Below are 20,458 nucleotides of genomic sequence, written 5' to 3' on the forward strand. Positions count from 1 at the left end.
TAAATGGCAGCAGGCTGTAGCACAATGGAAAACAATGCCATTTAGCCTCTGACAGGAAACTATCTGTTAAAGAATGTCTCTATTTAGAGTCACATTAGAGAATATGTATTTGTTACTATTTCCCTTTGAAAGCATCAAGGTGAAACACGCTGCTTTCGTAAATGTTATTAAGACAAAAGTGTGCCTGCTGTGAAATGTATATGCAGCATTTACAAATGGCACATTTTACATTCGTGTTTACATATTAAATCATCTCACGAGGAAGCTTAATACACAGTGAGCTGTGCACCACCTGAGAGACAGCTCGGGTATGCTTAGTGATAAATTTCAGACTGAACTCAATATTTTCAGGAGCTCTCTGTCAGCTGCTGCTGTTTCATTTCGACCTGTTGGGGGATAAGTGATATTTACCGCTTTCCCCTTCTTCATATGGGTACGCGTCCATGCCCACTGGAACAATTGCAGCCCTGTTGAGAGTAGACACGCGCCGAGATCATAATAGCAGTTATTTCCTTTCTGGGTTTTTTCCAGGGCCCAGCTCTCTCCGTCACTTCACTGTTGACATCACAGAGCTATGTGGGGATAAAGAGGCAGAGAAAAACAATAACAGACCCATTGACCCCCATTTCACAAACCTTGGGGGTATGGGAGAAATCCACTTACAAGCCGGGAACAGACCTGCTGATTGGGCTTCAACAGGCTTTCTATTAGGGAACAGTGGAAGTGCAGCGGAAGGTCCCGACTGCTGCCATTTCTGAGCGAGGATGCTCCTCCGGCTGATAGTGCAGATTTACATCTAACCTCTCGCGCACCTTGGGCGAGACAGCCACGCTGAGCTGTATCTCAAATCTGAGAGACAATTGGATGAGAAGCGTGCAATGCAGTTATTGAACTATATATTAATCCACAGTGTGCCTTGTAAAATCAGCGATCTGATCATATCACTCCTGCTGCACCTATTTAAAAAAAACAAAACGACAGAGCAATGTAAGGCGGCCACGCCGGAATACGAGCCATTAGAGCAAAATGATTTTCAGAGGCGTGAGCACCTGTGTCCCGAACAAATTAATTAATTTGTTTAATTCAATTACTGCTTTATGTTTACACAAGGAGCATGCATTTAAAGAGACATAAGGTAGCTTTCTGTGACAAATCGGGATCACGCTAGAGACGGCTAAAGTCAGGAGTTCTCCCTCCACCACACCAACACAAACCATCCACGTCACAAAAAAGGAAACCCTTGGTTAATGATTCTGTAAATTCCCCCTCTCTTTCAGCTTTAATTGCCCTACACAAGAGAAACATGGCTCTGGGAGTCAGACGTGATAATCTCCCAGCATAAGCATGAGAATGGAGGCTCACCTTGCTTTCTCTGGATGCTGCTGGTTGACATTTAACATCACAGAGAGAGGGGAGGTGGAGAGCCAGGTGCCCTACATGCACATCTGACCCCCCGCTAATGTCAGAGGGGGAAGGTCCCACACACTCACCCTCGCTTCAGTCACACAAAACACTACAAGGTAGCATAGCAAAGAGTGTCGGTAATTACAGACAGGACTCAGATAACTAGGTTACATGCAATCTTTTAGACCGACTGCAATTCAATTTAAGGTTTCGACTGTAAAATATATGGTTGCTACTGTATTATAGCAGGAAAAGTAAGGCTTCAGGTGATCAGAAATAGCATTCTGCAAGGAAACTTATTTTGATGTTGTTTAAATTACTCAAAAGGCTAAATATCTTTTTATACGCCTCCTTTCTAATATATCCGTCTCTGAAATTACAGGTATTGCTGCATTCATTGTGTAAATATATCAGAATAATTAAGGCAAAGCTACAAAATGAGGGTTTTCGCACTAGGTGGAGTGATCTGTGTCTGTAAGAGAAAAGATGCACAGTTTGGAGGACACTACAAACACAGCCAGCAGGCCTGTAACCCAGTGCAGATGACCTGGTTCTGCTTGCACGCAACCATGAAATAACAACTGCTGTTTGGTGTTTGATGTTAGCTCGGGGAGCGTACCGTCCCTGCTCGGGCTAAGCAGGCACACTTTACCGTCAGGATTTGTTTGAAAGAAAAAAAAGGGAGAAAAAAAAAGGAAAGACCGAAAGAAAGAAAGAAAAAAAATTGGAATGAGGTCACGTCCTGAAACAAAGCGGGATCTACTGGGTTTTTCTCTAATTCTGGAGTCTATTCGATGCAGGTCAGGACTGTTGGCACATATAACCCTGTAACACACATTTTTAAAGTCTTTTTTGTTAGTGAACGCTATAAAAAGAGGCTGGATTGTGCTGAGATGTCAGAAAATATGGTTCAAATTTGTGGGGAAAGAAGCAAAAACGTGACACTCTGGTTTCATATACAACAGCATGTTATTGATATTGTGGTATCTGCATGGTTCCCATGACAACCATGCTTTGCTATATAGGAAAATTGTGTTTACTCTTTTGAGTGAAACACAAGCAATGTAGAGTTCATGCTTTTATTTATTTTTTATTTTTTTTACAAGCTGATGTTTTTAATTGATTTGTGTGTCCAAAAGCAATTTTGTCCCAGAAACAAAAACCAATACAAACAGAATGAGTGCATTGAATTTTTAAATGAATTTAATTATTTTTAGGAATATATATCAATACAAATGTTCAGTAGGCAGGAGTCAGTGCAATGCGAAAGGTTGCAAGGAAATTATATTTGGACACAACATAACATTTAAGGAACATGTTCACCAAATATTCCACTCACGAAATATTCCAAATATTTCTACTCAGACTGTGTAAATACACACATGCCCCCTCTTCCTTATGTGGTACTGCAGGTATGTTTACCTGCCTGTGCTGCTTATGTAACATTAGAATAAGCACTTCTTGATTCGATGACCTTTTTCCAACTTCTTAACGAGAGTATTCAGGATTGCAGAGACACCAAAGTGACTGTGAGTTTAGAGAAATTCAAAAAACTACTTAAAAATACATCAGAATCAGTTAGAATAATTATTCTAAATATTTTAAGTTGCTGCCTCGCAGCTATCAGCAACATATGTTTTACATATGAAGGCAAAACACTCTCCAAATCAAACCTCAGCTCAAACCAATTTGCTTTTCTTCCTTAAAATCTAATTTTGATCAGACAAAAATTGTAGAAAAAAATCAACAATAATCTAAAACACTCTAATTACAGGACGACTTTATATAACTGTGTTACAGTTACATTTTCTACCCATTACAGATGTGTAAAAAAAAAAAAAAGAAGAAGAAGAAATGGATCAACACAACAAACCAGCTCTGATGTACATTTTATGGAGAATATTATAGCACAAAGAGCAACATCGTTTAGGCTGTGAGGGGCTGGGGGGGAGGCCTGATGCATGATGCAAAAAATCAGGGGGGCTGATGGAAAAGGCTGCGGTTATTAAAGCATCTCGTTGCTAAAAAACTGATGCAACTACAAGGTTTACTGCTGCAGAGACACAGAGCCCAGAGCCTGGCAGCAGCCCTGGACACGTTTTCCTACAGACAGATACATTTTCGTTTCGATTTGGTCTCCAATTCGTTCCACTGCTGCTCGAAAAGACCAACACCGATGCTCATTAGGCAGCTTTAACGCTCACACGCACGTTTCAAATGAAATTAGTGCCCGGTGCTAAATGTGATTTGATGTTGAGTTAAAAAAAAATAATGTTTTTTTTTTAAAGTTAATTCTCAAACGCGTTTGAGAGGGAGGGAGGCCTGCTTTAGGAATTTGCAATCCACAAATAAACACATGTCTTCGGCAGAGACAAACGGCGTTTCGATGCCGCCTCAGCTGTAGTTTCTCACTACTTCACATGGAGTCCGCGTGAGGAAAGCTGTGCACACATGAAGGGCGTTTCGATCCCGCAGCCTCCGCGTGTTTTCCTGTAAACTCGCGCTGTCCTCTCTGATAACGCGATGCCACTGACTACATTATTCTATGCAATTTCGTCAGATCGCTCCAGCGCCGTGCAGCCGGTTTCATACACACCACCACCACCACCACCAACCCCCCCTTTTTTTGTCCTTTCTGAGTCCTCAGGTGTGGAGAACAACATGTCACCGTGCGACAGAAATCCCATTCCGGAGGTGTTGAACGCATATCCAGCAGGAGGGTTAAACAGATGGACGGGGTACAGTTTTAATAACAAAGTCCAGAATCCAAGTCTTTTCTTGGCCGTGTGTGTGCGCGCGTTTCCATCCGCCGGCTCGTCAGCTGCTGAGCACATCTTCCACTATCAGGCTGCAACTTTTACAAACTTCCACCTCTGTCCGAATGATGGAATTTGCATCTGCAGCCACTAGTTATTTCTTTTTTTTCTCTTCTCTCCCTCACTTCTTCCCCCCCTCTCACCCCCTATTTTTTTGTCCCAACCAGGGGCCCCAGTGGCTGCCTCTTGATTTATAAATGTTTATGTGTTTTGAAGTGCGGAGACAAAAGGGGCTGGCCTGTGACCCCTAGGAGCCCCGACCTTGCGCAGGTTCATTGTGAGGCGCTGGGAAAGGGGCTTTGGGACGGAGACCCCGGGCCACTGACCCACACACATCCCCGGAGCCCTGCCATTCATGTGCGCACCGCTGCATGTCGCCCCGCAGCTCCCATTGTTTCAGCGGGAACAATAGCTCCCCCCCCCCCCCCACCCTCTCTGCCGGAGAGAAAGCAGCTTTCAAACTTCCCTCTCAATGTAGCCTGATGCAAGTCCCCGCAGACTCTCGCCCCTCTTACACTTTAAATAAAGAATAAAAAAGAAATGTTGACAAAACGTTAACGCTGTTAGTGGGTATGTTCGCCCGCGTTGCATCACACGCCGGCGTTGCATCATGGCACCGACTGGCTTCTCGCAGCCGTCAGAGGCCAACACTGTAACAGAGTGAAACAATGCTGAGTGAAGCTGCGAAAGGGCGAGTGGATGTGCAGAGGATGAGATGACAGGAGGAGAGAAGTCGAAGAAAAACGGACCGTGAACAACACCTACGGGGCTATTTCTAAACGCTGGAGTCAGATGGAGGAGAGGTTGGAGGTAAGTAGGCATGAGCGGGCCCTGCGTGTTCCGCCCGGGCTGCGGGGTTAGCGAGGTTACTCAAATGACATCATGCATGCGGGCCCTTGGTTTCGATTGGATCTTTGCCTGGGAGTCAATCACGGCAGGAAGTGAAGGGGGATACAAACGAGCAGTGCAGGACTGCCACTTGCTTCAATCAATTACAGCCTGCGTGCAGAATCTAAACCACAGAGTCCTTCTTGCTTGTGAGGAAGAGCTGCTAGGAAAGAAAAAAGATGATTTGCATTGCAGGGCCTCTCATTCTGTGTGTTAAAACCCCCCCCCTCCTCCTCCTCCTCAGTTTGTCTGACCGGGCTCAAATTACAATCACAGAAACGCAGCCTATAGGAATTGAGTTGCAATCCAGCGGCCTGATGCGTGAAAGTGCAACGCACTAATGGACCTCTCAGGACACACGGCATTAAACGTGATTAATTGGCCGGCAAGGCGACGATCCCTCTGCACACACTCCTCCAAGCAGCTTATAGAAATAGTTATCGCAAGACTACAACAGGCCTGCAGCTGCGAGCAAACCAGTGCAGCATCTACAGAGAAACGCATCAAAAAATCATCGCATTTAACAGGAATACTGACTTAAACACCAGGTGTGTAGGATTTCCGAGAGCGCGCGTCGGGATATATGTGCGCGTGAGTGCGAGCGCGCGCGCATTTGTATGTATAAAAGCGTGTGCATGTGAGGAAAGAGAGAGAGGAGGGGGGGAGAGAGAGAGAGATTTTATTGTAATGCACAGAACGACCTGCCCTCTTTTGAAAAAAAAAAAAAAAAAAAAAAAAAAAAAGGCGAGAAAGCGCAGCCATGCTTTGCAGAGGCTACAGCGCCGCTCTCATTGGTAGCGTGAGCCTCTCGCCAAACGGACTCTCTTTTTTTTCGCTCGTCCGACAGGAACCGGGAATACAAGCCGACTGCCCTCCGAAGCGCCCGCAGTGAAGTCAGAATGATAAAACGCAGTGAGTGAGGGAGAGAGAGGGTAAAAAAAAAAAAAGAAAGAAAAGAAAGAAAGAGCAGCGAGGGCACGGATAAATAGTAGCGGAGCTCGGTGCGCTGGGATCCACCATATGGCGTGGAGCGGATCGTGGTGAGTATCTCCTGCTTTGCTTTTCTGCTCGACCCTCTTGAGCCGCTGTCGATGAGCCGAGTGTGTATTTTTTTTTACGCGTTAACACTCGGCAGGATGCGTATTTGGGTAGATTTCGGAGGTGAGCGCCGATCATCTGATCTGCAGAGAGATGCTGCTCCTGTAGCGCTCTCCACCATGCACGTTGCACTTGCCATTGTTATTGCGGGCTTTAGGGAGTAAAGCACTTTAAAGAAAGGGGGGAGCTAACACACACACACACACACACACACAATAAAAGGGCGATGTGAAAACGTGGAAACACAACGGAGAGATCGCTTTATGTCGACGGTTGCATAATCGATAAGGAGGATGAAAGAGGACGGTGGGGTTTTCGGTGGCACGTCGTTTGTTCGTTGCGCGGTGCTTGAGGACAATAGGGGTCGTGTTGGTGTCGGTGGCCGCGTACACGCAGGAGCCCGAATTTATGGTGATGAGCCGAGGTGAAGCTCCAGAACCGATGCGAGAGTCGCCCGACGTTCAGGGGATGGGGACGTTTCCGTCTAAAATGGCGTTTCCCTTTGTTTCTGCATCCCTCTCCTCTCTATTCTAGCGAGTGGGGTAATGCATTGCGATTACCATATCTGCGAGCCTGCGCCTCTTCGTGCTCACCACACTGCTGTTCACGCAGTGCATTTCGCTCTTTAATGGTGAGACTGTCAGATGGAGAGCTGGTCGCCACTGTGCGCGGGGGAGCTCGCTCGTCAGCCTCAGATCGGGGGGAGCAGGTATCCTCCTAATTGTGATCACACAGCACGGACTCCATTTGAATTTCCTCAGATTTTAGACGCAGACCTGTAGTCTGCACGGCTGCAGATTACACTGGATTATAGCCGCATGGATCTGCCTCAGCCTCCGCGCAATAACGACATCAGCTGAGAGCCATTTAGCCGTTAAATATGCGCTTTTCCCAGCGCACTCGTCGTGACACGAGCGCCATATTTTAAATGTCATTACAGAGCGAAATGTGTTAAAGCAACCTGCCCTCACATCAAACAGCAGGCTCAGGATGACACGAGCATCCCTCCCTCATCCCTGCGTGTGTGTGTGTGTGTGTGTGTGTGTGAGGGGAAAGAGTGCGTGTGCGCATGTCCGTGCACGAGTGTGAGTCTGGATGTGTGTGAGTGTACACGTGTGTTCCCATTTTTTTTTTTTTTTGAATAGTGCAATGTTGCATAACCGTTCACAGCCAATGCCAGATTTAGGGCTTCACAATTTGCGGGGCCATTGTTGGCATTTCCTCTACCGGCCCGCACACACACACACACACACACACATTTACACAGGCGCGCACACACACACTCACACAGTTCAACCAACCAACTGCAGAGCTATTAACACATTTCGCCGATAAACGCTAATACTCCGAATGGGAAGTCGTCAATTTCCCTCCTAGTTTTCAAGGACACAGGGTAGTCATGAGGAGGACGCTGGGTAATATAGAGGAACATCTGTTTGCCCGGTGACGTCAACACCCCCTCCACCCCCCCCTCCTCACTCCACCCCCCCCTCTCTTCATCCCAATCCTCTTGTGCTGAAGGCAGATGCCTCATTTGTTTGGCTGGAGCACCATTAATCCCAAAGTCAGAGGAAAAGACCGGACGGAGAGAGATCAGTCCCATTTCGTCGGTGTCGGTGCGGAGCTCGGGCTCGGCGTCCCGCATAGAGCACCGCTGCGTCCAGGACAACCCGCAGTCACCACGGTTCTTCGGCCGCCCCGTTTTGCGATTTGCGGCAGTTTTAACGTGTGACCCGCAAGTAGAGGCTGCAGGCGTGTGTGTATGTGTGTGTGTGTGTGTGCGTTATGTGAGTGGGAAAATCAATATTTGGGACATGGACGGTGACTTTTTTCTGTTTCATGGACGCCACTGATTTTTTTTTTTAACCAGGTCAATGTGGAATATGAGATACTGTCACATGAAGTTCATGACGCATTTTGTGTTTTCTTTTTTTTCCCCGCAGGTGCACTGTGGGATAATGGAGGACTTTTAAGCTTTCTGCAGTTTTGGACAACGGAGAGAGAGAAAAAAAAAGACATCACTCGGAGTCCTTTTTCCTGGGACGTATCATCATTTTGCCCGCAAAACTACCTGCTGGCTGTTTTGCGTTTAAGTCATGTAACCTAACCTACTCTTTTTCCTCAAGTTTAAGGTTTTTTTTTGACGTGATAAGGTAGGCCTGCACAGCGACCGGGACGGGATTTGATCTGTTTGGACCCGTGCGTAATGGATTTCCTTTTGTCATTTCTATTTTTGGGCCAAACTCGACATCCTGATACAGTTTTTAGTCACGCGACACAGGCCTCACAGGCTGCGAGATAGTTTGATTGTGTTTGTAATGAGAGGGTTTTGACGGAAAGTCTTCAGTAGAGCTGCTGGACACACACACACACACACACACACACGTCCAGACGAGCGGGTTGTGTCTCTCCGTGTTCACAGCGGACCTTGATTTAATGTCTTACAATTAAGGCACGCGGTGAATGCCAAGAGATGATCCTCCTTTCTTCACATCACCTTTCTTTCTTTAAAACATATTGTTTCCTCCCAGTGAAGATTTGCTTCTGTTTCAGTCTGTAACGCTTTATTCATGTTCTGCTTCTTCCCTCCTGTCGCTCAAAAATAAAGTCAATACACACAACCATTTCAAAGCTCTTGGGTTTTTTTTGTTTTTACGTGAACATACATGTGATGGCTGATGTAAGTGTGTGTGTCAGAGGGAGCTGTCCAACCACACACACGCACACACACACACACACACACACACACACACGCACACCCAGGCTGCCCGGGAGCGCTGTCCTCCCTCTGTGGTGCTGAAATGTGCGCACCACCGATCAGCCTTTTGTTTCACTCGCCTGCCGGTGAAGGAGCGGAAATGGCTCAGCTGGTTTAACTGTAGTGCAGGAATGCAGCCCGGACCCGGCGACATAGAAACTGCGTATACACACACGCACACACACACACAAGCGAGGACATGAGAGGATATGAGAAAAATCTTTAATTTATAGGAGTTGGTCTTAATTTCGTCTTTTTCTTAAATGAAGCAGGGAGAAATCTTTGCTTTCCACTGTGGTTGAGGCCGTTTTAGATTTTTCTACAATAACCTGCTAATAACACGCGTTCAAATAAAAGAAAAACCCTCGAATTAAAACTGATTTACTGTCGCTTATTTGGAGGAAATATCTGAGCAGATCTGCAGAGGAGACAAGTGGACATCTTGTTCTCGCGACACGTTTTCTCTCTCTCACACACACACATCTGAAAAGGGACATTTTCGCAGGTTCATTCTCGCAATAACCTAAAAAGGGGCCTTGCATGACAAAGACATTAAACTATGATTTATTTCATCTGCATATTCATTTTCCATAAGTGCGAGCATGGTCTTAAATGGGGAGGAGGGCTCAGGATCTGCACACACACCAAATGTTGGATCAAATTGATATTAAAACGTTTCCCAACAAACATTTTGACAGAGCTGATGAATACAGTCGAGTGAGGAGCTGGAGGAGTCTTGAGGCATTTGCGCCGGATGAGACAACATCCTCTTATCTCAGTGTGTCGCCTAGTGGCGTTCAGGGGCGCAGCACTCTTACAATAAAACATGATGGAGGCTCATGTTTCTCTCCGAGTTGAGAATTTAACATACAGCAACAGGAAAAGTGACAAGAATGGTGGAGCTATGCAACATAACAAATAATAATAATAATAAAATCATTGCATTTGCACGACAGAGAGAAAGACACGGGGGACATTTTGCTCACTCTGACAGCAGACAGTAATCAGATTTTGATTAATGACCCAGTATCTGTATATCATCACCGAGGACAGCAGGAGGAGTGATGGATGGATGGATGGATGGAGGAGGGGGCTGATGGAGGAGGGGTCCATCCAATCATTTCACCAACTCATTAATGTTTATTTCCTTTAATCCTTCAAACAAGCAACGAGCAGTAAAAGCAATCAACGCTGCAACAAGCAGGGTGAGAGAAAATAAGAGAGTTCAGCTGTGTTAAAAAATAATTAAATGAACAGAGATCAGAGTCCTAAATGGGTAAAAAGCGAAGAGCATCAGTCTGAGATGAAGTGCCAGTCTTTAAAATGACATGACTGAATGGAGGAAGGACGGCGATCAACAATCACAACAATTAAACAAGTCACACACAACATTCAGCTGCTTACATGAAAACTAGAGCAGCCTACATGCCACGTCATGGATGTGGCACACTGGTGGGCCTCGGCGTTGAGCGCCACATGACAAAATTGAAATTTCATATCAGGTCTGTACAGCCCGAGAGTCTGGCTTCCACTGATAACCAAAATCTTCAAAGTTGAATGAAATCCACCAGGCTGCCATAAAGCATGTTCATCATGCTCCTGCTTCACCCTCAGATCCTCCAGAGGGAACTGGCTCTCACATCAGAAGTCACTGACTGCCCTCTTGTGGTGGAAAAGGGGACAAAAAAATGGATGCAGGAGAGATTTATTTGAAAAATAGGGCTCCCACACCTTCTGACACATCAAATTCAAGGACTTTCCCTTAAATTCAAGGATCCGGATTATAGTTGGAGACACGGATCAAGGTTAATTACTGTTAGAGCGCTGAGTATTTTTATAATGAGAACAGGCAGGCTTTATGAGACAACAATTAAAAGAGAGAGGCTTGAGTGTGAGAACACTTAGTAATTATGCTTCCTTACAGTGATGAGGGAGGCACACATGCAAAGGGAGAATGAAGCCAACTCACAAAAAGATCCATGTGTCTTTATTAGAGCCGAACCAATACAATATTAGGGAGCGGAAAATTCCAATAGCGATATATTGGCCAGGACAACAACATTTTTTGCAATTATCCCTCCCTCTAACCCTATTTCCTGACTGTGGTTATCAAACAGTTTTGGCAAAGATATGTGATGGAGGCAGGATATTTTAAAGTTTAAGTAATAGTAGCCACAGGTGCTGGACCAAGGTGATCAAAATATACTCAATTTGACAAAGGTCGGCACAGTGTAGCTCCCTTTAACATGAATTTTATTGGCACATCCACAGGTTCACAAGAGATGTTTTGAGCTACTGCTCTTCTTCAGACTTAACAGACATACAGAGAAGCCATTTTAAAATATCACGTGCCAATAAAGTGCATGTAAAAGGGAGCGACAGTGTCTAGACTTTTCATGTTGAGCATATAGACAATGCTATTGTCTATAATGACATCCTTGCGCTGAGACACTTCACTTCACTTTAATAATTATAAATCCACTCAAGCATCTTTTTCTGTTACAGAAAGTTTTCAGCGCACTTTGAACAACATATATGCCGATAATGTCGGCCAACCGATATATCGGTCGGGCTCTACTCTTTATGTCCATTTTCAAAATCCTTCCACACCTTGATTCCCTCTTCCCCCCAAATTCACATACTTTTAAGGATGTCGAGGACCCATGGGAACTTTGTTAAATGTTTGAATTATCTACACTGTGATTCATTATAAATGGTCCGACTTAGGAAAACCTAATGGTAAGAGAAAAATGTAAAAATGCATTTAGTATTTAGGTCAGTGTTCTTTAATCCTGGTCCTCTGAGCCTCCTGCACTGCATGTTGTAGACGTTCCCCTGCTCCAACACACCTGATTCAAATGATCAGCTCGTCATCAAGCTCTGCTCACGACCCTTTAATTTGAATCAGGTGTGTTGCAGCAGGGAAACATCTGGAACATGCAGGGCAGGACTGAAGAACACTGCTTTAGATACTTTTACATTTAAATACATTAAGACAGCATTCATTTTTAAAAGTCGTGTCCACTTTCTAAGGTGTAACATAAAACAACACGCAACAAAACCCACTGCATCAGAAGATCTGATGCTACTCTACATGGAGTCCACCCCACATATAAATCCTGTGGTCAGTTTGGAAGTATCATTAATGGTCCCAACACTTCCTGTCATGCACCTGTGTCTAAACTCCTCTTTTGTCCCAATCTAAATTGATGCTTGTTCTCTTTTCTTACACAGTTTTGCCTTCAATGGTCTCTTCATTACCAAAGTGCTGACAGACTGTGGCTGTAATGGCTGTGGCACCGTCCTGGCCCATCTTGTCTCATTAGCCGGACCTGATTGGCCATGAAGGTGTTCTCTTGCTGTCTCAGGATAAAGCGACTGTCTCTGCCACTCGTTAGATCATAATTCCTCAAGTATTCTGCCCCCGATGGCCTCTCGTGGAGCCTGAGCGGAGAGACCGAACATACGCTAATTGAAATATTGCTGGAAAAGGGGTAAAACATTGACCTTGAATGTGTTAGGCAAGTGTCGGCCAATTTGTGTTTGTGATGCAGCCGCACAGAACTTCTTTGATGTGAACGCCGAGCCGCAACGCATTAACAAATATAACAGCATTTCAGTAGAAAACGAGAGAGATCTTTGCTCACTTTGATTTTAAATAAAGGAAATAAGCCCTATGTTATTTGGCATCTTAATTACTAGTGTGTAAAATTATTTGAGAAAATGTGAGATTCCAAGTTTAGCCAGCAAATATCATGTCAACATTAGAGTAGAGGGTTAGATTTGGTTATTTTCCTATCAAAATGTTATCATACTGAACGCCAAAAGCAGGTGGCTGGCGTTAAAGTGGTGGACAGCACCTGTTATGTGACAGAGATTAAATAAAACACCATTGTTAGAAATAAATGTATGCTATGGTTAATGGTCTGTTTTAATTTTAGTATAAAGGACTGTCTGTCTCTTGGGAGTGGCCTGAAAATCACAACGTCTCTTATTGAACCATTTTTTAACCGACCAGGTTGCAAAATACTTATATATATATATATATATAGAATATATTTTAAGTTAAAGGAAACTTATTCTTTCAGCTGTTTTAGAGGTAGAGCTACAACAATTAGCCTATAAAAAGAAAATGAATCGCCTCCTACTAAGCGATTAGTTGTTTCAGTCATTTTTCAAGCAAAAAAGTAAAAAATGTGCTGGTTCCCACTTCTATAATTTAAGGATTTGCTGCTTTTCTTGCTCATTTATGACAGTAAATGGAAACAGAATGTATATTACAGAACCTGTAACCTCATTTTTAACTGTTAATTGTATGAAACTTTCCATTTCACCTATTTTTAGTCATGGTCATATTGTGAAGAAAAGATGCATTTGGGACCTGAGGAAGTTAATCACCATGTGACCTTTTTAAGCCAATCACAAGTGACATAACTTCAACTTTCCTCCAATGCTCTGATGAAAGCCACTGAGCCAAAACGTTAGCATCTTGGTTGACATGGCCAGAATAAATTAGTGAATTTGAGATATGCCAACTCTGTTCATTTGCGTGTGTTCTTCCTTTATACCTTTGGGTATTCAGCAGCTGGATCATATGACTTTGTGAAGGCCTTTAGAAGATTAAGTAAATGAAGAGTCTTTGGATTTTGGCCTGTTGGTTGGACATAAAGAAACAATATGAAGACGTCACTTTGGGCTATGGGAAATTGTGATCAGCATTACTTCACATTTGTGACATTTTAAAGACTAAACAATTAATCAATTCATCTTGAAAAATAATTGGCAGATTCATTCATAATGAAAATAATCGCTGATTGCAGACCTATTCTGACGTCATGAACGTTTGATTAGAAGTTGAAGAACAGCTGACTAGCACATGTTGAAACTGACAAAGACGTCTACAGACATTGAGTTAATTAAAAGTTTTACAAAATGGTACTGGAGCTTTTTACACTGAAATATCTCAAATCTCTCTCTTCTCTCTGACTCTGTATCTTCATGTTATCAGAGGACATACACGGATTCTGAACAAAAACTCTTCTCTCTTTCCTCAAACTTTGTCATCTTTAGTGGTGACATACTGGAGGAGACTCTCTGACAAAGCTCCATTCTAACTAGACAATATATAGCTGCCAAGGTAGGTCTCAGAGGAGGGAGAAATTGGCAGGAGTCACCACTAAAGGTTCCTTTAATATGAGAAGCAGACATGCCATGGTAACCAGCCATGGTAACTTGGAAGTCGACAGAGATGTTTGTCCTCACTGTGTTGAAGCTGGTGTCTACAAATGCCTTCTAGAGGAAGATAATTACTGAAACAGCTTTTTGTGTCGTTTCTGAGCTGAGGAGGACTGTGAGGTGGTCACATAAGTGCACTGTGGGGTTCCCAGGGCTACAGTGAAGATACCTGTGGAGTTTAGGTGAGACTTGTTTGGAATGGGAAGTAGCTCAGGTGTGAACTGTGGAGCTATCAGCACCAAAGACAGCTCGACTGCCCACAGACACTCGTACAGTGGTTGTTATAAACCTCTTAAGTGCCAAATTCATCTCTGATTCATTTGAAGGGGGGAATCACTTGTGACCGTGTCCAGTTCACATGTAACATTATTTTCTTTTGGTGCATTAAAATTTTAGTTCACATGTGAAAAGGCAAATTTCACATGTGACACTTTCTGAATGGGCTTGAGACCTAATCTGCAGCTCAGGTGACTTTCATTAGACCCTCCCTGCTTGCAAAACCGCAATTTGTAACGCAAGCTCTCCGTTATTAATCTGATGTCTCAAGTTCAATGTGAGGTAACACGTGATGGCATCAATCATCAGGTTAGAAGACATCATATTATAACTGTTGTCACGGGCTGAGCAGCACGCCTGGCGGCGAGAAAATTGATCTTCACACAGCTGCTTGTTCCAAGACTGCTGAAGCCCTCACGTTTATACGACTTCCTGTTTTTGAAGGAACTTCAACATTAACAGTCCAAAAGTGGTTGTTTCTTGATGGGTTGAGTCCCTTTATGCTACATCACAGAGACAACATGAACAAAACAAACTATTTTAGTTTTTTTTTTTGAGTGGAGTGTGAATATAATATAATCTTGTATAATTTGTATGAATAAGAATACAAATGCTTTGCGATTTTATTTTCCTTTTTTTTTTTAACTTGTCTTGACTAGTTCCCTACTTTTTACTGTGCTATGTCATATGAGTACTTTGGTGACTTGTATTGCATTATGAATAAAAGAAAAACAAAGAAAATTTAAAAAACAACTGTGTTTTGAAAAAGAGTAGACATATGGTAGAGGTACCACATATACACTGCATCTTTTTATGCATTTAAACCTTTACTGTACTGGAAAAATGCAGTCGGACAGAACATTTAGGCGTCATGCAGAGTGAAATATTCAAATCCACGCTTGTTTAAGGTTTCTTAAAGGGGCACTACAAACTCAGAAATGTTTATTTTTCCCATAACTGAATAAACAAGCTGTTCTCAGAGGAAAATAAGGTCCCCAGAACACTGTTTGAAGCTAGAAAGGTGGCAGGGTCCGCCAAATATAAACAAAGACTTAAACAGAAACTGTGTTGTCCTTTAAGGTCAGTTTGTTTATTCAGTCATGAAAGCAAAGAGTTTGTTTATTTAGTTAGATCTTTCTCTTCTGATTAAAATGTCTCCCCTTAAACTACATAGTGCACCTTTACCGACTTGAAATTAAAAGATTTAGACGTACATTTCCTCTATAATTGTCACTGACACGCTCAATATAATTGGAAAGCTAAAGGTGTTGATAAATATTGTGACTTTCTTCTGTCATACAACGTGATTTTAGAAACGATGGCACACCAAAGGGGTGAAAGAAAGCTGGATAAAGTCTAGTTGTTGATCCTGATTATTTTTGACTTTCCTTTATGGCTGTACTCCACTATATAATCCAGTAGATGGCAGTATGAGCACAGGTAAGTGTTGGTGAGTGTGCAGGAACGCATCAATGGGAAACTGATACTGAAACTGAGACATATACAGTCGTGAAACCGAGAAGTTCATGTTCATTTTGGGGGGACACTTGACTTCAACCTAGAAACCTTCAAGCAGAAAATCAAAGAATGTCATTCTTTGATTTATTTGTGTTTTTTAGAAGAAAAGCATCAATGCAACTGTGGCAGAGTCTCCTGGTAAGTTTGATGACAATAAGCCAGGTCATCCTCTGAATACAAGTGTAGGTCTAGTCTCATACTTTAAATGGGAGCTGATCGGATAGTGACGAAAGAGAGAAAACACACTAAACACGTGTTGATAATGATTGAAACTGTGCTGAATGAAACTAAACCCACTCTCCAAATATCAAGTGAGACATCAACTACAGACAAACGCTGCCACAGTTTACAACTTTCCTCTCAAAACACACACATGTGAATGTCACAGGAGCAAATCACTGATCAGAAGGCTCCCTAAAACACTTGCACACACGCACGCGCGCGCACACACACACTCAAAGGCAGAGATGGAGCGCACGCGGTATTGTTTGTCATCGTTTAAATGCCATTAATTAAATCGTTAACCTGATTGGGTGGAGAGTGAGAGGGGGAGAGGGTGTCTCTATCCCAATAGGCGAATCCTTTTTAATAACCCGCCTCGAGATAATGATGTAAAGAGACTCAGGCGTCTCGTGCGTAACGAGGATCATCGTGGAGATCCGGTGAAGGTGAATCAGAGAGAGAGAGAGAGAGAGAGAGAGCGAGAGAGAGAGAGGCAGGGGAGAGCAGCACTTATTACACGAGTCTCCTCCTCGTCTCCACACCTCAGCTGACAAGTCGGGCCAGCCTGCAACTTCACCACCGACGCACAACTCAACTCGCAAAAGGACAAACACAGGAAGAAACTCATAGAGACGCGTCAAGAGTTCCCAGAAGCGACCGCTGCCTGCAACTCGGAGTCCACCAGGTTATGGACAGGAGGATGAACTTGAACGGCGGCGCAGCGGACATTTTTCACAAAACTCTCAGCGCAGTGTCCACTAAAAAGATGGACGCTTTCAGGTCATCGGCCGGCATTGAACTACCAGCAAGAGATCGTCAGTCACCCATCAGCTGCTTTGACCAGACCGACCCAGACCCGATTCAGCCGGGAGGACTGGCAGGAGGTAGAGCGGGGTCACTGGGTCTGCCGACCGGATCTTTGTGCGTCAATTTCGGCGAGAGCGCCAACAGGACCTCGGTGGCGGAGAGCAGCGGCGGCGACAGTCCCGACGATGACAGCGACGGCAGGTGTGACATGGTGCTTCGGACGGGGCCCGGGGGAAAAGGAGGAGGTGGGAAAACCAGAGAGCAGAAAACGCTGAGGCTAAACATCAATGCCAGAGAAAGACGGAGGATGCACGACCTGAACGACGCGCTGGATGAGCTCAGAGCGGTCATCCCTTACGCGCACAGCCCGTCAGTGCGGAAACTCTCCAAAATTGCCACTTTGCTGCTCGCGAAAAACTACATCCTCATGCAGGCGCAGGCTCTGGAGGAGATGAGGCGGCTAGTGGCGTATCTCAACCAGGGCCAGGCCATCTCCGCCGCCTCGATACCGGCCACCACTGCCCTCGCAGCTCCCCCCGTGTTGAGCGCGTACGAGCAGCCGCCTGGATATCCTCCCTTCCCCACCGGAGTGGCTGCGTCCTCCTGCCCCGACAAATGTGCCCTATTCAACAACGCTGCCTCCAGCCTCTGCAAACAGTGCACTGACAAGCCTTAACTGCGGCTGACAAAAGATTCACCAAGAAGCACATGAGACAACAGACACCACTTTTGAGAACACTTTGGGAGAGGGGGGAAACCTGCGAGGCTACTGTTGTTGAAGTCAGTAGACTAGAGACAAAGAAGTAATGCCGATGAATACTTTTATAATATTTACTAAATGCATTCAAAACGCGCTTTTCTTTTTGTTCAAACAATACTTGATTGTGTATATAAATCATCCTTAAAGTGCTGGTATGAATGGCAGTGAAGACCAAACACAAGTACAGTAGGCCCGTGAGAGTGGCTGAGTGAGTTTGTTGACCACTTTGCTCTGTTGTGGACCCTTTTGGAGATTTGGCTGACCTGACAACCCGCGACTCTTTTTCACTTGAATAGACGGACACCTTCCTGGAGCGTCAGTCCAACCTCACTCTCTGCTGCTTCCACGTTTATTTATTCCTCTCTTCTTCTTCTTCTTCTTTTTTTGGATGCGTGTTTTTCCTCCCCCTCTTTCCTTTCATTTCACCTCACACCTTTGCTGTCTGCTGACTGGTTCAAGGCCTGCCCCTCATGAACTTTTCTATCGAGCACGTGGAATGTCACGAAGAAGGAAAAGTTAAACGAAGTAGAAGATCAGTCAGATATTTATGTGCTAATCCGGACACTTGTTAATAGTTGCGCACGCCTATTACAATTCTCTTTTGGGGGCACTGTGATATAATAAAATTTCAGAAACATTTAGAAGGTTGATCAGGTGTTTCGATGTGTCTTTTGTAATTTATTAATTTGGATATTTATATTGGATATTTCTGCTTGCGTTGCACATGCAGCCTTTATTTTTATTTATTTTTTCTTTTGCTGCGTTTCTTTTCGTCTCACACAAGATGATCGAGGTCTTCACATTAATCGCGTTGTCAGGTCAAGCTGTGGATTACTGTAGATACTTCGGTTATTATATGAGCAAAGAGGGCCATTTGTATGTATTTCAGTGTTGAAAAGCTTTATTAAAATATTTTGAACAACAGAAACACTTCTGATTCTTCATCTGGTGTGAAGTTGAGCGTCAGAGCGAACTGCCTTTAACTTGTTATTCTGGATTTGGTGAACACACACTGAAATATTCAACCTGAATTTGACATTTTATTAAGGTTTTATCTCACTATAAAATAAGATCATCGTTTCTGGGGGTGACGTGGCTCTTATTTGTCAGCCCCGGACTCTCACGCACACTGAGACACAGTTCAGTATTTTTTCCTGCTCCCATCAAAACCCGCTAACTTTTCCTTTCTTGAGCTTTAAGTGACGCCAGGTCTTGGGAGCGGAGGCCAGACGTGTTGGGCGAACAGCGCCTCAGGCAGAAACAAGACGCCTGATGTCCTCCTCGAACTAAGAGAAAAAACAAAAAAACAAAAAAAACCACACACACACAAAACAAACTCAAACAAACTGGCGATCATTATTGTGATTATTAAAACAATTTCCATGACGGTGTGCGATAATATGTTAATTCGAAAACAAGTGTGTGTGAAAACTGTCGACTGTAATACCTGGCTCCACGTAATGAAACACATCGTTAAGGCAATTAGACCTCCAGAATGTGATTAAGGAATGTAATTACGACGCTGTTCATTGCCGTAATTTGGTGTCTTTAATCACAACGCAGCCATCAGCTGCACTCCCATCGACTCGCCCTTTGTCCTCCTCACTCGTCTGTCCACAGCAAAAACATTCTGACGAGCAAAAGTCTGAAAACACTCCTGATCCTGAGAGCAGACACTATGCGTGGACCTTCAAAATTTAGACAGGAAGTGAAGCTGGACATTTTGAATCTGACGTGAACACTGAGGCCAAACGCTGGGAACTATCTCCAATTACGCACGAAGGCTTTAGCCACGATCTGAGTGATATTGTTATTATCAAATAAAAAGCAGCATTATTACTGAGCTGTTAGTCACTTTGTCACATGAAAAGAGGAGCCAGCGTGTGGCTTCTGGATACTTCAGCACCATGGAGAGAGGCAACAGATTTGAAAGGAAACGTAAATTTTTTTTCTAACCAGATGAATTCACGTTCTCTTGTTTTAAATTATATTTAATTTTGAACTCTTAAGCATTTCATGTAAAGGCAGACTCATGGCTTGGTGGCAACAAATAGTAATCTAAATTCAAGACAGTGAGGATTTATCAAAAAAACACATCTAAATATTATTTTGCAGATGCATATAACAACACTTTCTGAAGCTAAAAGGACTAACAGCAAATAGCGCCTTTCCTCAAACTCCCTTTTAGTTCAAATGTGGAAACATGAAGAGTTTTAGTCACTCAATAAAAAAATCTCAATAAATCACAGAAATTTAGGAAAGAAAGTTTATGCAAATATAATTCAAATGCTTCACTCTGACTTGAAGATGACTGTATATAAATATGAACAAATATTTTTCTAAAAACAAAGTAGTTCTTCTCATAATTTAAACCAAAAAAAAAGCTCAATCTTTATCTCTTTTTCCTCATAAACGTGAACAATAATGACATCGTGTTGTGGTTCCTGGTTTTTCGCCAGTCTCCGATCTCAGCTTTGTGTCTGTATGATGAGCCATTCCGACAACAGGGTCATTACAGTGTCCCGTTTAATCCCATCACACCCCTGAATGCCTTGAATCTTCACAGAACAGCCCCTTAATCAAGAATGGAAATAATCAGGAGACATCAAAACAGCTCTGGCATGAAAATCCTGTCAGCAGTTCCTGTTGGCTATAACATCTCCTCACATATTTTAA

The 20,458-nt window shown here is 43.7% G+C and overlaps 2 protein-coding genes across 4 annotated transcripts in view; one reads left to right on the forward strand and one right to left on the reverse strand.

Annotated features, from left to right (window-relative positions):
- The first annotated feature begins 16,661 nt into the window (after positions 1-16,661).
- Positions 16,662-18,704, forward strand: bhlhe22 (basic helix-loop-helix family, member e22). The gene has a single exon (XM_084340395.1). The coding sequence runs from the start codon at positions 16,904-16,906 to the stop codon at positions 17,696-17,698; it is 795 nt and encodes a 264-aa protein (XP_084196521.1). The 5' UTR covers positions 16,662-16,903; the 3' UTR covers positions 17,699-18,704.
- A 1,128-nt stretch (positions 18,705-19,832) lies between these two features.
- Positions 19,833-20,458, reverse strand: part of LOC311249408 (uncharacterized protein) — a 50,734-nt gene continuing 50,108 nt past the window's right edge. For all 3 annotated transcript variants that reach the window (XM_084340423.1, XM_084340421.1, XM_084340422.1), the window contains one exon: positions 19,833-20,356. In XM_084340423.1, coding sequence (XP_084196549.1) covers positions 20,343-20,356 — 14 coding nt within the window. In that variant the 3' untranslated portion in view covers positions 19,833-20,342. The remainder of the gene's footprint in view (positions 20,357-20,458) is intronic.

This window comes from Pagrus pagrus (assembly GCF_965226575.1).
Source record: "Pagrus pagrus genome assembly, chromosome: 20".
NCBI classification, from domain to species: domain Eukaryota; kingdom Metazoa; phylum Chordata; class Actinopteri; order Spariformes; family Sparidae; genus Pagrus; species Pagrus pagrus.

What these genes read in the sequence shown, in the direction of transcription:
- bhlhe22 (XM_084340395.1), top strand. Translation starts at nt 16,904, where the DNA reads ATGGACAGGAGGATGAACTTGAACGGCGGCGCAGCGGACATTTTTCAC.